This window comes from Molossus molossus, unplaced genomic scaffold, assembly GCF_014108415.1.
Source record: "Molossus molossus isolate mMolMol1 unplaced genomic scaffold, mMolMol1.p scaffold_m16_p_11, whole genome shotgun sequence".
Lineage (NCBI taxonomy): Eukaryota > Metazoa > Chordata > Mammalia > Chiroptera > Molossidae > Molossus > Molossus molossus.
The window spans coordinates 41,557,506-41,571,804 of record NW_023425346.1 but is presented as its reverse complement, the minus strand read 5'-3'; the positions used below and the strand labels follow the sequence as shown (position 1 = coordinate 41,571,804).

General features: G+C 35.1%; 1 protein-coding gene across 4 annotated transcripts in view; it reads right to left on the bottom strand.

The window, feature by feature from the left end:
- Positions 1–14,299, bottom strand: part of MARCHF7 (membrane associated ring-CH-type finger 7) — a 45,380-nt gene that overhangs the window by 17,308 nt on the left and 13,773 nt on the right. For 2 of the 4 annotated variants that reach the window (XR_004958644.1, XM_036253769.1), the window contains exons 2-5: positions 9,232–9,396; positions 4,514–4,709; positions 2,735–2,902; positions 61–1,165 (exon numbers count right to left, since the gene is read on the bottom strand). Coding sequence is in view for 3 of the 4 variants with exons in the window: in XM_036253769.1 (XP_036109662.1) it covers positions 61–1,165; positions 2,735–2,902; positions 4,514–4,709; positions 9,232–9,384 (1,622 nt within the window). In the remaining variant the exon portion in view is untranslated. Of the gene's footprint in view, positions 1–60; positions 1,166–2,734; positions 2,903–3,640; positions 3,700–4,513; positions 4,710–9,231; positions 9,397–14,299 lie in introns of those variants that run through there. The other 2 variants (XM_036253771.1, XM_036253770.1) reach the window with 2 other exon arrangements.

Here is a 14,299-nt window from a genome sequence, read left to right as displayed (position 1 = left end):
AGTAGTTTTTCCTCTAATCTGCTCTTGCTTTGTGGGCTTAAGACAGGTGTTCAAATTTACCTCTCTTTTATTTTCTGCAGTCTTTCTGGGTCTCTTGAAGGTGCGCTTTTAGTTTTATCACTTTTTCCATCAGATGAACTCCAACCTGAAGGAATAATATCTACAGTGATCATGACATTGTCGGTCAAATTACTTCCAAGGGCAGGGGGGACTCCAAATCGAAATAAGGAACCAGGAAGGATCCCTGTTATTCCTGTGTTTCTTCCACTGTGAGCTGAATCAGATGTGGAGCCTCCTGCAGCAGCACTGCTCGATGCTGCAGGTGCTTGTGATCTGTTGGCAGCAGCCCCAAGGGGATCACTCTGTGCTTCAAGGTGAACCACTTCATTTGATTCCCTTCTAAAAATATGGTGAGATCTAGACGGTATATCAGAAGTGGATATCCTTGAAGATTCATCTCGTCCCTCTCGCCTCCTTCTAGAGAACAAAGGTGTGCATCTATTTCTAAATGAGGAAGATAATGATGGTCCTGAATTTCTACCTTCAGATTCTTGGTTAAAATTTTCTGAATCTGGCTCAGAGCTATGATTTTGGCTAAGAGATGACAAACCCCATCTTCGCCTAAGAAATCGAAATCCCTGAGAAGCTTCAGATGCCCTATTATCAGGAACGTCAGAAGTTGATGCTGCATTACGAGACCGTGAAGCTGTTGAGATTCTTGGAGAAATGTAAGAATTTTCTGAACTCAATGATCTTGTATTTAAGGATTCCTGACTAGACCTTCGTGAAAAAAAAGTAGATGACATACTAGAAGCTATACGTGATAGCAATCTCCTGGTCGTACGTCGACCTTCATTGTCAGAAGATTCTTGAAATGATCTTTGAGATGAACCAACCCTATCTGAATTGCTTATGGTTGAGGTTTCACCTCTATTTGAAATATAAGAAAATCCAGGCTGTGTACTGCTTTGGGGAGACTCCAATTCTCTTGGAGAAAAATTTGATCTTAAAGAATTTCTGCTAGAGTCCCTAGAACACGGTATGGTCTGGCGTTCAGAAGGCATTTGGTGGTTTGTGGATGATGTAGTCAATTGTAAAGTGCTCACTGAGTTCTCTTTTGGTCTTGCGCCCTGTGAATATGAAGAAGGAACTCTGTCTTGAACATCTATTTTTGAAAGAAAGGAAAAATAACCAATTACATGAAATATTTGACTATTATTAAAATTTGCATTTATTAATGACTAATTACTGCCCCAAAGAAATGCTGGTTTCAAACCGAATACTACTACATTATAGCTACACAGCTTAACTGTTATTATAGAAAAAAACATTGATGTGCTTCACTTTCTATACCTTTGGTGAAATCCAGCAATTCTGTATAAAGTCAACATTACAAACTAAAAAGAAATGAAAGCTTATGAGAGGTAAACATCAATCTACTAACTTGATGAAGGTAAAAACAGTTGAATCTGCTGATTAGAAATTGATATGGTAGAATATCTAATATCTCAGTGTAATTAACTCATAACAAATCAGAGCAAAATAATCCTAGGGAGACAGTGTTTAGGAGATATTTCTTACTCTGCAGTAAGTATAAAGGTTATTTCATATAAATATCATTGCCCTTGTAATTTTATGGCAAACTGCTAATAGCTAGAAAATTGTCCAATTTTTCCCTCCTTCAGGGTAACAGCAGTGGTTCTTATCTCTGGTTACTCATCTAACATACCTTTGCTTTTTAATACTGGCTGGGAGCTATGAATCAGAATAGAGTACTGATATCTAAAATTTTTAAAGTACACCACTGGAGGCTCTAAACTTCAAAGGGATGACAAATACTATAACATTCCTTTATAAAGAATATTTATCCATATACCTAGTTTAAGAGCTAGATTACTACTGTGCTAATACAGCCTCATGAAAGGATAAACTGTTAGAAGCTATATCTATTCTATTTTGTGCTCCCCCCGCCCCTTATTGATTTTAGAGAGAGAAGAAGGAAAAGGGAGAAAGATAGAAACATCGATGAGAGAGAATATCCATTGGCCGCCTCCTGTATCTCCCCACTGGGGGCCTGGCCCACAACCTGGACACGTGCCCTGACCAGGAATCGAACGGGCAACCTCTTGGTGCATGGGTTGACGCTCAACCACTGAGCCACACCGGTTGGGCTCTATCTTGTGCTTTTATACTTCCAAACCTAGAAGCTATTGACACTGTCTACTAAATGTCATCCATTCAAAGCCAAGCAAATAAAAAGATGTTTTGTCTTAAATAAAGCAAAGGCCTGCCCCATACACTTATTTAAAAGAAACTAAATCTTTAAAATCAAACGTATCTTCCCGCTACATTTGTCTACTTCGATTAGCACTTTTTGTCTTCAGTTACTTAGTTCTATTGTTTTATGGTATTTATATTCAAAAAGCTTAACTTATATGCATTGATAAACAGTGTGGGTACTTCCAACTAAATGAAAAGGCACATTAGTGTTAAATTAAGGTAATTCTAAATTGTCTTAAAAAGGTGATTTCAAGCTTTAGTTCAGAATTTAACTATAATCAGTTACTTATTATAGGACATAAGGCAAATTATACTGGAATATACAATTATTTAGTATACTTCATGACATATACATAAGATTCACTTCATTTATTCTTTTGTACTGTGATTTTAGTGACATAAAAAGAAAAATATAATTAGATAAGTTATATATAACAATACAGTTTATACATACATGATGAAGTTGTGAAATCACCACTTCTGTGACTATAATCCATAAGATTACTAAAGGAGGAATCTGCTCTCCTCTCTAAATCTCTCCTCTCTCTCATTAAGTCACTTCCAAATGATCCAAGTACCACTGATGAAGATCTTGGAACTTGACTATGCCTCCAAGAAGAATCTTAAAATAATCAAAGAAGTTTTAATTCAGATAAATCTTTTAAGGTTTCTGATGACAAAATATCTTCAGTATTACACAGGGAGGTTGTGATTTATTACAGAAATCCCCAGTTATACAGTTGTAATCAGAAGCAAAATTTAGCAAAACATAATTATTCACTAAATAAATTCATCACTTATAAAAACATTTCCTACTAAAACACTCTTCTCTAACACTAGACTCTATCCCCATCCATAATGCTAATGTGTCATTCATTCTCTAGCTGACCATACAATGTAAACATGATGTAAAAATGATTACAGAAAAAAATGCAAAACTTGCTGAAGATGCAGAATATCATGAGAAGTCAGTGAAAGTGATGTTGGAAAACAGCCAAAATCAAAATCAAACCCACCTTATAACAGAAGGTTATATAATACTATTTATCAGAAATATCACTGCCACCACATTTGGTTCGTTCCTAGTCTAAGAATTAATGCATCAATGCAATTATTATGTAAATTTTGTTAGATACAATTTAATTTAAAAATAAATTGAAAATTAAGTCTCAAAGCTCCCCCCCTCCCTTATTATTTACTTCAAAATGTTGATTCTTCCTTTTGGTCCCAATAGCCTTAATAATTCCTCTTCATTAAGGGAAACGACCCGGGGTATTTAATGCTTTGCCTTCATAGAGCAGAAGAGAACAAAAATCTCTGCACAGTGGTATCTGTCTACACAGTTAAGGTCTGCTCTTACCCACCACATTACTTTTAATATCCTTCAGAAGGGCAGTGTCTTTCCCATGGCAGTCCTGCCTATTAAAATACAAAGGAATGGCTTACACTAAATGCAATTGGAATACATATGCATATCTCCAATTGTGTCATCACAAGTTCTGTCTCATCTTAAAACTATTTCAGGCATTGGACAATTTTATTTGAAGGAAGTGTAAATAAGGAAAGAGCCTCCTGCCCTCTCAATAAAAGATCTTTTCAATTTGTGCAACATATATGTCTGTGAGTACAAGATACCAAGCATAAAGATGTATGGATAAGCCATCTAAATCCCAGAATGGTTAAGTGACTTATTCAATGCACACATCTAATTAGAAGGCTAGAACCATGGCTTTCTAATTCCTAGTATAGAACTCTCTAGTAAAATACCACCAATTATTTTTTAAATAAAGAATTTGATATATTTTCTAAAAATAAATATATACCACAATGTTTCTCATTTATAAAAGATATGCTTTGAAAATATTTTAAGCCTACTTCAAAAAACTGGCTTTCCCAGTAACAATTACAAAATTTACCTCCTATAATAACCAGCAGAATACATGTCACTTTTACCAATCTGATCACCAAACATTTTCAGCTATTCTAATGAATTAAAATCCATTAATATTCTGTATGTATAAAACATCTGTAACAAATTTAGAGGAAGAAAAAATCAAAATGGAGACTTTATTTCAGTTCTAGCACTAACTAAAGGTAAGATGTTGGCAACTCCACTCCATTTCTGACCCTATCGTCTTACATGTGCTCTATTTGCTTAATATACCACATCTTGGGAAAAGAGCTTTAGTCCAAAATACATATGGTGTAACTCTTACATAAATTTAATTCATACCTGATACTGTATTTAAACCATGTCCAACATTTCTCCCAGCTGAGGTAGATGTACAGTTTGTACAGGAAAGTTTAGGTCTTTTTGAATCATGATCTCGTTGCTGGTTTTGTGATCTTGAGCGTGCTCCCTGAGTTATCTCAGATTCACTATACCATGTAGATTGAAAAGGAGATGCAGATGCTGATGCAGATGTAGACTGTTAAAAAAAAATTTTTTTAAAGAACAAAATGCTTGCATTCAATATTAAATTTAATTTACAATATTCTAATACATTTCCGAAGACCAAATGTCTCTACCATGTTGGTTTTCCAAACCTTTGTCCCTTCTACCCACTGTCTCTTTATATAAAAATTGTACTTTGTTGGGTAATAAATCTGATTTAGATTAAGTCTTATTTGTAACTGTATAAACATCTAGTTAGGAAATTCATAAAAGCAAAAATGTTATTAATTTTGTTTTCCTGGTTTAATATTGCAACCTTCTGAGGCACGTGTTTCCTGTTCTTAGAAGGGGAAAAAAATGCCAAGGTACTAATACATAAAGTGATTGTGAACACTCTACTACAAAAATAAGATTGTCAAGTAATAAAAAATTTATTCTTAATCTAATGCTCATGTTAGGAATACAGTCATACAATATTATAAACAGTATGTTTTTTGAAAAAAATATCTTCATATTTGGAATCTCTTCATTAGTGAAACAAGAAATAGCTAAAATAAGTACATATTTTAAAACTCTTAGCTCAAGGTTCTCTCTATTAACATATAAATATATACATGCACAAAATAAAACCACCCAGAACACAAAAGTCATTCAAAATATACAAACTATTTTATATCTTCCTAATGCATTAATTGGTTAGGCAGTATACCCAATATAATGCCTAAAAATAGAAAAGATTAGTTTGTCTCTTTAGAAATATAGGTTGCCCGGCCGATGTGACTGTGTATTCAGAATCATCCCATTGACAGAGGTCTCGGTTCGATTCCAGGTCAGGGCACATGCCCAGGTTTCGCTCTCACATCTATGTTTCTCTCCTCCCCCCCTTCCTCTCTTTCTAAAAAAAAATCAATAAAAACATACTTAAAAAAATAAAAATTAAATTAAATTTTAAAATGTATAGATTCATCCATGTCAACTTTATGAGATACCCAGGTAAAAAACCTTGAATTTATACAAGAAGAAAGGACTTGTAGTCCATTTATACCTCAACGCCCCTTCCCTTTCCCTCAAGTTTGCTACCTGGATCATGAGAGACTACCAGAAAGTTACTCTGTTGCTGCTTTACAAAACTGTTTTCATTAAGCTATACACTTTGTATCATGTCCTTTGCTTTCACTGAGGTCTATCAAGAAACAATTTCACTAAACCAGGTATATACTTATAGTATGATTACTACGTGTAGACAGTCCACTTTATCATTCACTGTCCTCTTTTAGACCAGAATGTCAAGTGTTGCTTCCTTTGAGAAATTGGTTATTTCTTTTCCTTATGAACAAAACACCTTATAAAGCTGGTCATGTTTCCCTGTGATCTTCCTGGCACCAAAAACAAGAGTACAAGTTAAGTTTTAAAACACTGCTGGGCTTGCCTGACCAGTGTGGCTCAGTGGATTGAGTGTCGCTCCAAGAACTGAGAAATCCTGTTGGATTCCCAGTCAGGGCCCATGCCTGGGTTGCAGGCTCAATTCCCAGTAGGGGGAGTGCAAGAGGAAGCGGATTGAAGTATCTCTCTCACACTGATGTTTCTATCTCTGAGATCTTTCCCTACCTCTATCTCTAAAAACAAAAAAAAACAAAACAAAAAAACAAATAAAATAAAAAACCCCAATAAAAATGTATTTAAAGAAACAAAAAACAATGCTAGGCTTATGAATGCTTTATGAATGTTACAAACTTGACCCAGACTCAGTATTTGATGTGTGTTTTTCCTGATTCCATTTTAAAGCCATTTTCATTTACTTGTCTAATTGTGTATACATGTATATACACATTTATTTATTTCCATGGGAGGTAGCCTTGTAGTAGATAAGTGGAAAAAAAAAAGTTAAATATCATTAGTTCACCTAATTCTTTAGAAAACAAAATATGCAATGGAATTAAGTTCTGTAATAGTTATTTACAAACTAGAAAAGATGCCAATAACTGAAAAAAGCACCTATAACCTCATAAAAAGCCTACTACTTTATTATTTTATATTAAAAGTAATCACTCTCAACAAAGCAAAAAAAGAAAAATGCAATGGAATTAGCTTAAGTCACAGAAAAGTATCATAAACATATTCATAGTATACTCTTAAGTTTTTTACTTTCAACAGTCTAATAGGAATTGAATTTTCTATTAAAAGTATCTAAAATTCTACCTACTGTTACCAAAGAGATGAGATGATCACAGTTTTCAACCATTCAATTTGTAACAAAAATTCAAAGTTGGAGCAACAGAAATATCAGCAAGATTAACAATAGAGGCAACCCAGCTTACAAATGACTGAGAACCAAAAGATATTTAGAATGTCAATTGTTTGGAACTTGGAACCTCCATTTCCCTGAAGAAGAAACAATGCTATCCAGAAGTTTAACAGATTCTTAAGCTCGAGTACATTATATACTAATGATTTTCTGAGGAAAATCACATCTTTCCAAATTTCAGATGCTTATTTTCCAAATGACACAAGTATGAGTCCTATTTAAAGAAAATTAAAAGTGGAAAATGTTTATAAAATGTCAAGCACTGTATAAATATATGGTGTTTCCATATTATTTAATCCACAAACATAACAAATTATAATAAAAATGTAGGAGCTAACATTTATGTAGTGCTTATCATGTGGCAGGCACTATTCTCATTCAATGTATTTATTCATTTAACGCTAACAACCCAATTGACTAAATAATATGGAAAATAAGAAAGATATAACTTGCCCAGGTTCAAATAGCTACTGAAGGAACAATACTCCAATCCAGGCCATATAGTCTGGTTTTAGTCTGGTGTTCCTCACTAAAAAGCTGTATGGAAAATCACACAAACATAGAAGACAAATTTCTATAAATATAGGAGAAAAAAACAATTCTGTGTTCCTTAATAAGTCACGGCATTTCTACAGAATACAAAAAATATGATTCTGTACCCCTGGCAAGCATACTCTTGTCTAGCAACAAAATAAAAATTTAAAAACACACACACTGCCCCGGTCTGGCTCAGCGGTTACAGCGTGGGCCTGCAGTCCAGAGAGACCCGAGTTCCGTTCCCACTAAGGGCACGTACCTCGGTTACAGTTTGTCCCTGGCCCTGGCTGGGTTGTGCAGGAGGCAGCCACTCAATGTGTTCCTTTCACGTCAATGTTTCTCTCTCTCTCTCTCTCTCTCTCTCCCCCCCTCCCTTCCTCCCTCCCTCCCTCCCGCTCTATCTGAACAAAAAAATGGAAAAATGTTCTCGGGTGAGGATAAAAAAACAAAAACAAAAATACACACACACACAATCAATTAACACTGAAAATGAGCCCAAGTAAACAGTTCATATAAAGATTATGAGTGTGTAGGTAGATGTGGACATTTTAGAGAAATTATTTTTAATTCAGTCTTTCTATGAATATTTTATAAAATGCTTATTACTGTGCAGAAATATTTTTATATGGCTGCCACATACAGCATCACATGATATATAGACATATAAGTACTTAAGACAGAAATTTTCACTAAAGGATTGTCATAAGATTCAGTTACCTAAACATCAGACTTTAGCAAATCACATGTGATTTAATAAGCTGTTCAGCCAATAATGCAATAAACTTAAATTCAAAAGATAAATTGCACTAAACCTACAAATCATGCCTTCTGAGAGTTATAGCTTCATACTCAACTGCTGTGTTTTATATAACCCTAATGAACATTTTCAAAAACCAAAGTGTTGTCAGTCCTAAGGAAAATTAGCTACTAAGAGTAGCATGTGTAACTTTATATAGATGATGAATCAATGCAGTCACTACTAAACTAACCATTAAAAAAAAGCCCCAAATTCATCTGAAATCAAAGTATTTAAATGCTGTGTCATCAAAAACAAACAAAAAGCCCTGGCCAGTTTGGCTCAGCGGTTAGAGTGTCGGCCTGCGGTCCGGAGAGACCCGGGTTCGGTTCCCGCTAAGGGCACGTACTTCGGTTGCAGTTTGTCCCCGGCCCTGGTTGGTCGTGCGGGTGGCAGCCACTCGATGTGTCCCTTCACGTCGATGTTTCTCTCTCTCTCTCTCTCCCTCCCACTCTATCTGTACAAAAAATGGAAAAATGTCGTCGGGTGAGGATAAAAAAACAAAAAACAAAAACACAAAAAAAAACCCCAATTAACAATAATCATTATTCCACCACTGCCTTGTATACTCGCAGAGAAAAGTCAGATAAATGAATGTAACATTAGAGAGAAAAGATTCAATTTTTGGTCCTTTGATAAAGTCATCCACTTTGAATAACTTAAATTTATACTTATCATTTTATATAAGATCACAATCCCTCATTCATAATTCTAAAGCCCAAGAAGTTTGAAAAACATTAAGTTTTTGCTACTTGTTATGAACAAGCATTCATTTTGCTGCAAACATAATGTTTTGATGCCACAAATTCAGCTGAGGGTATTCTAAACATACTCTACTCAGTATCTAAAATCCAGAAGACACACATGGCCCCATGGATTCTGAAAAAACTGTACATATATTCCAAATTAAGATGTTACCTGATATTCAGAATCCAGTCTAAAGGAAGGGTCTCTTGAGTGACAGGTATCATTTAAACTACTTCCTCTGCTTCCAGACATCATCCTAGCACTTAAAGAGCTTGGAGGTTGAACAGAAATTCTTCTTGGAATCCTTGAAGGTTTAGACTCCATTCTTAAGATTTCCTGTGAAATTCAAATTGTGATTAATTGCCTTTGGGAAAACATGCAGCTCAAATCAAGAATTAACTATATGTGGCATGATAAATTATAAGACTATCATCACCCCTCTTTTACAAGGCAGAGGTCTAAAGTCTATCAAAGTTCCCTACTGTCCATAAAATGAAGCATACACAATAAAAGTAAAAAAGAGAAATCAAGGCTTGTTGTTTCCAAAGCCTGGGCGCTTTCCCTTATTCAATTGTGTCTCCATATAAAATCCTACACAAATTTGCCCTTGATTATCTTGCTATTCTTATCTATTATTGGTGTTCAATACTCCATATCCCATAACATAAATGCTCTCACAGGCCTTTGTATGTGCCAGGAAAGTCTACACAATCCACATTCAATTCCTGGTTATGGTTTTAAAACAAGCACTTTTATTTTTCTGCCTCCACTTTATACATACTTTCATTAAGACATTATACTACCTTATGCTTTGGTAATTTGTTTTCCTATCTCCCCTTCTCAAAGTGAAAATAATATATAGATTTTATTCTTTTTTTTTTTACGTATCTTTATTGTTGAATGTGTTACAGAGGTCCCCCACTGACCCACTCCTTCCCAATCGACCCCCCTCCTGCCTTCCCCACACTATTTTCAGTATCCATTGGTTATGCACATATGCATAGAAGTTCTTTGGTTTATCTCATCCCACCTTCCCTCCCCCCTTCCCTTTGAGGTTCATCAGTTTACCAACCAATTTGTACTTCTTAATTCCTTCATCTTTTTCACTCATCTCAAACAGAAGTCCTAGGTTTTGTTTACTAAACATTCCTCTTAACCTATGCCGAGACACCACAGCCACACCTGATTTTTGACTATATATTAACGAATATGTACTCTTTTATGTCTAGTTTTATTTGCTCACCATTGTATTCATGAGATTTGTGTTGTTTCATGCATTTGTTAAGATCACTCCAACTGGTATATATAATATTTCATTGTATTAACACACAATTTATTTGCCCATTCTACTGTGGAGGAACACTGGATTATTTCCAGTTTTAAGCTATTACAATAGTGCTATTATCAAGGTTACTTTTATAAATTAAAAAGAAAAATTGCCCTGGCCAGTTTGGCTCTGCGGTTAAGAGCGTTGGTCCAAGGACCAGAGTCCCAGGTTCGGTTCCCGCTAAGGGCACATACTTAGGTTGCAGTTTGTCCCCAGCCCCGGCTGGGGTTGTGTGGGTAGCAGCCAGCTAATGTCTCTCTCTCCCATCAGTGTTTTTCTCTCTCCCCACCCCCGTCCCGCTCTATCTGAAGATAAATGTAAAAAATGTCCTCGAGTGAGGATAAAAAAAAGAGAGAGAGAAAAAATGTCTAGGTTTCCTAGGTAAAAATTTACAATGAGGCCTCTGGATAACTGAGAGATGCCACCAGTCTTCAGAGTAGAAAGAAAATGAGGAAAAAGAAAGTAGGAAATGACAAGAAAGCACAATACTCTCAACTTCTACCAATTACCAACTTTCAAGATCAAAAATTATTCCCTTATTGTCTGGAAGTGGAAAGAGATGCACTTCACTTACTTGATGTGCATCTTAAATAGGGTATATTTGCTTTATTAAAAAATTTAAGTAAAAAATATCTAATTCATTTTCAGCATGTGGCCTCATTATCACATCTTTCTACTTGAAAAGTACTACAAAAGAACGTCCTGTTCAATATTAGTCTTAAAAACATGGTATCAAGAATGACAGAAAGGATAAAGAGGGCAAAAAAATGAGCAAAACATATGGTCTCTATTGCAATAGGAGACACACAACAAATATAAAAAAGATATAACACAAGCTCAATATCAATTAAAATTATTCAGCTAAGAACATCTAGCAATGAGAAACCAGAGTTAAGTGATACTATGAGATATGACTAAATCAAAAAAGCTTATAAAAAAAAAGGTCAGCTCTGAATTTCTAATTAAACATGACAGGTTATCCTTATACATCTATTTTGGCCCCTCTTTCCCAAACCTCTATAAATGGCAGTAAATTAATCCAAAGCTTTGACCATGAAAAGAACAGGAAGGGGTCCATTGAAGGCAAAAGATTTCAATGTACATTTGGAGAATCCAAAGTAGGAGAGGTAGAATTCAGCAGAGGATGAAACGGTATATACCCTAAGTATTTAGAAAAAGGTGGAACTAGAAAGGTCAAGACCTAGAGGTACAAAGTACCATAAAAAAGGTTGAAAATGAGTTGCCGAATTAAAATTTGTAGTCAAAGCAGTAAAACCCCAAATTCTTCCCCTAGCTCCATTCTTCCAAAAACAGGATATTTATTCTCTGGAAATAAGGATCTCACAAGCAATTGATTAGTTTTCCTTAAATATGTGGGAGTTAATATAAGGAATAAAAATATATATACACTCAATGTTGACACAAGGATTCTTTTCTGATTTTCTTTCTATAATGCTGTCGGAAGACTAAGAGATTTTACTCTTGGATCATCAAACAAAACACCAGAGATAAGGTTTCTGCACATCAACCTTTGGAATATGCTCCCAATTACAAAGCTAGCTGCCATTTGATCATCCTACCCCACAACAAAGTCACCAAGAGTTTCTAATCTGCTTTTTTAGTGCTTCTCTCTAATAGACAAACATCAAAGATAACTAGGCATCCAAGGAAAGCCTCCAACAGATAAAAGTCAACAACAACAAAAATTTAAAGAAAATCCAAGGAAAGAAGCTAATTACTATCCTCAAAAGAATAATATATTCATTCATAAAACAATAACAGGATGCTTGAGAAAGCAGTCAGAGTATAATGAGCTTGTGGATATTGAAAATATGATACACTTTTTAAAAAATGTGATATACTGAAATAATCAACATAAGACTTAGAGGAGTAAATTGAGTAAACCTCTCTTAAGTAGAAAATGTAAACTGAAAATTGGAGATTGTCAAGGGGAGTTATCATTTGACTATAATATGGTTATAGAAAGAGAGAAAGAAATGAAAAAATCATCAAAGAAATAAAAAGAACCTTTCTAGAATTAAAGAATATAAATCTTCACACTGAAAGGGTTCAAGAGTACTCAGCAGATCATAAAAAAGAGACCAACACTAAAGCACAATGTATCATCTTGAAATTTCAGAACACCAGATATAAAAGTTTACAAGAGTGAAAAAGTCACATACAAATGAAAAGTAATTAGAATGGCTTAATTGCACCCTTAAAATCTCTTAAGACAATGAAGCAATACAGTCGGCCCTCGTTTATCGCGGTTAATCAGTTCCAGACTCTATCGTGATAAATCAATTTCCACGAACTAGGATTCTTTATTTATATACATTCGTCCCTCACCACTTCCCGCTTCGACTTTCGTGTCTTCACTCTATCTCTGTTTTTTCCAACACTATACACTATATTTGAAGAAACCGCGATAGAGCGAAGCTGCCACCGACGAAGCTCGAAGTGGAGAGGGATGACTGTATCTGTAATACTGAGAAAAATGTTTAGCCTTAAGTTCCGACAACTAAATGTGAGATGAAGAATAGGGTACATTTTCAGATTTACAAGATCTTAACATAAAATCAATGACAAAACAAAAACCACAGGAAGCTAAATGAAGAGCATGTCCTAGGAAAATGAGAGTGGAAGGAACTCAAGAACCACACACAATACCCAGGAAACAGTTACAAAGGTATGAGGAAAGCATAAGGAACAATGAAAACATTGAGATTGGAGCAGGATCACAGATAATGGAAGCCAAGTTCTAAGAAAAGGGGGGGGGGGGGGGAAGCACCAAATAAATAGAAACTATTCTGGCAAAAATAATACAACTGAAAAAATGCTGAAAAATGGCAATTTAATAAATTAATTTTCTAACTTGGGAAACCAGAGCTATTGTTCCAGAAAAAAGGTACTGTGTTTGGGTGAACACCTAATATTTAGAGTTTTAAACAGTCTATTGATTTTGTTACATACATGCTGTGAGATGAAGGTGGGGAGGAAAAATAAAGACAATAGTGAATGAGAAAAACACATACAATATTGAAAATCATAAACAATATAAATACATCATTTAGAAATAGGAAAGTAAAACCTAGAAGAGTTAAAAAATTGAAGGCTGCTGCCTTTGGAAAGTGGGACTGGGAATGAGGTAAGGGGTAGAAGGGGTAGGGCAAAGAACTACTGTTTTCCTTTTAAGTAGGATGACCATATTTCCTGTTTTGCCTAGACCAGTCCCAGTTTATAGCTAGAAAAGTCCTAATTTGTGCTCATTATCTCAGGACAATTATTAATAGTGCTTGCGCTGTCTCTTATACAGTGGCCTGGTTTGGATGATAAAGCATACAATCACTTCAGCTTTTTATAAGCTATATATGTCCACACAATTTACTTTTTTTTTTTTTTTTTTTTTACTAAAAAGAGGTATAATATGAACCAAACTTTTAAAGTATACATTAGTAGAAAAAGTATTAATGGTTAAACACTGACATGCAAAAGTCCATAAATGATTTAACAAGTGGCAGACTTGTTATTTTATCAAAAAGGCTATGAAAATACTAAACACAGGACGACATTTGTGACCTGAGGATTTATTTTTATTTTTAAAATGTTTCTTTATTGATTTTAGAGAGAGAGGAAGGGAGAGAGAGAGACAGAAACATTGATGAGAGAGAACACTGATTGGCCACCTCCTGCCTGCCCCCCACTGGGGATTGAGCCCACAACCTGGGCATGTGCCCTGAACAGGAATCAAACCTGCAACCTCTTGGTGCATAGGTCGATGCTCAACCACAGAGCCACACCAGCCGCGTGTGACACCTGAGGATTTTAAACAGGGAGACTAAATGCTTTTTAAGAGATACAGGCCTATAGATGGTTCTTCAATAACAATAATGCTTCTGAATCATACTTCCT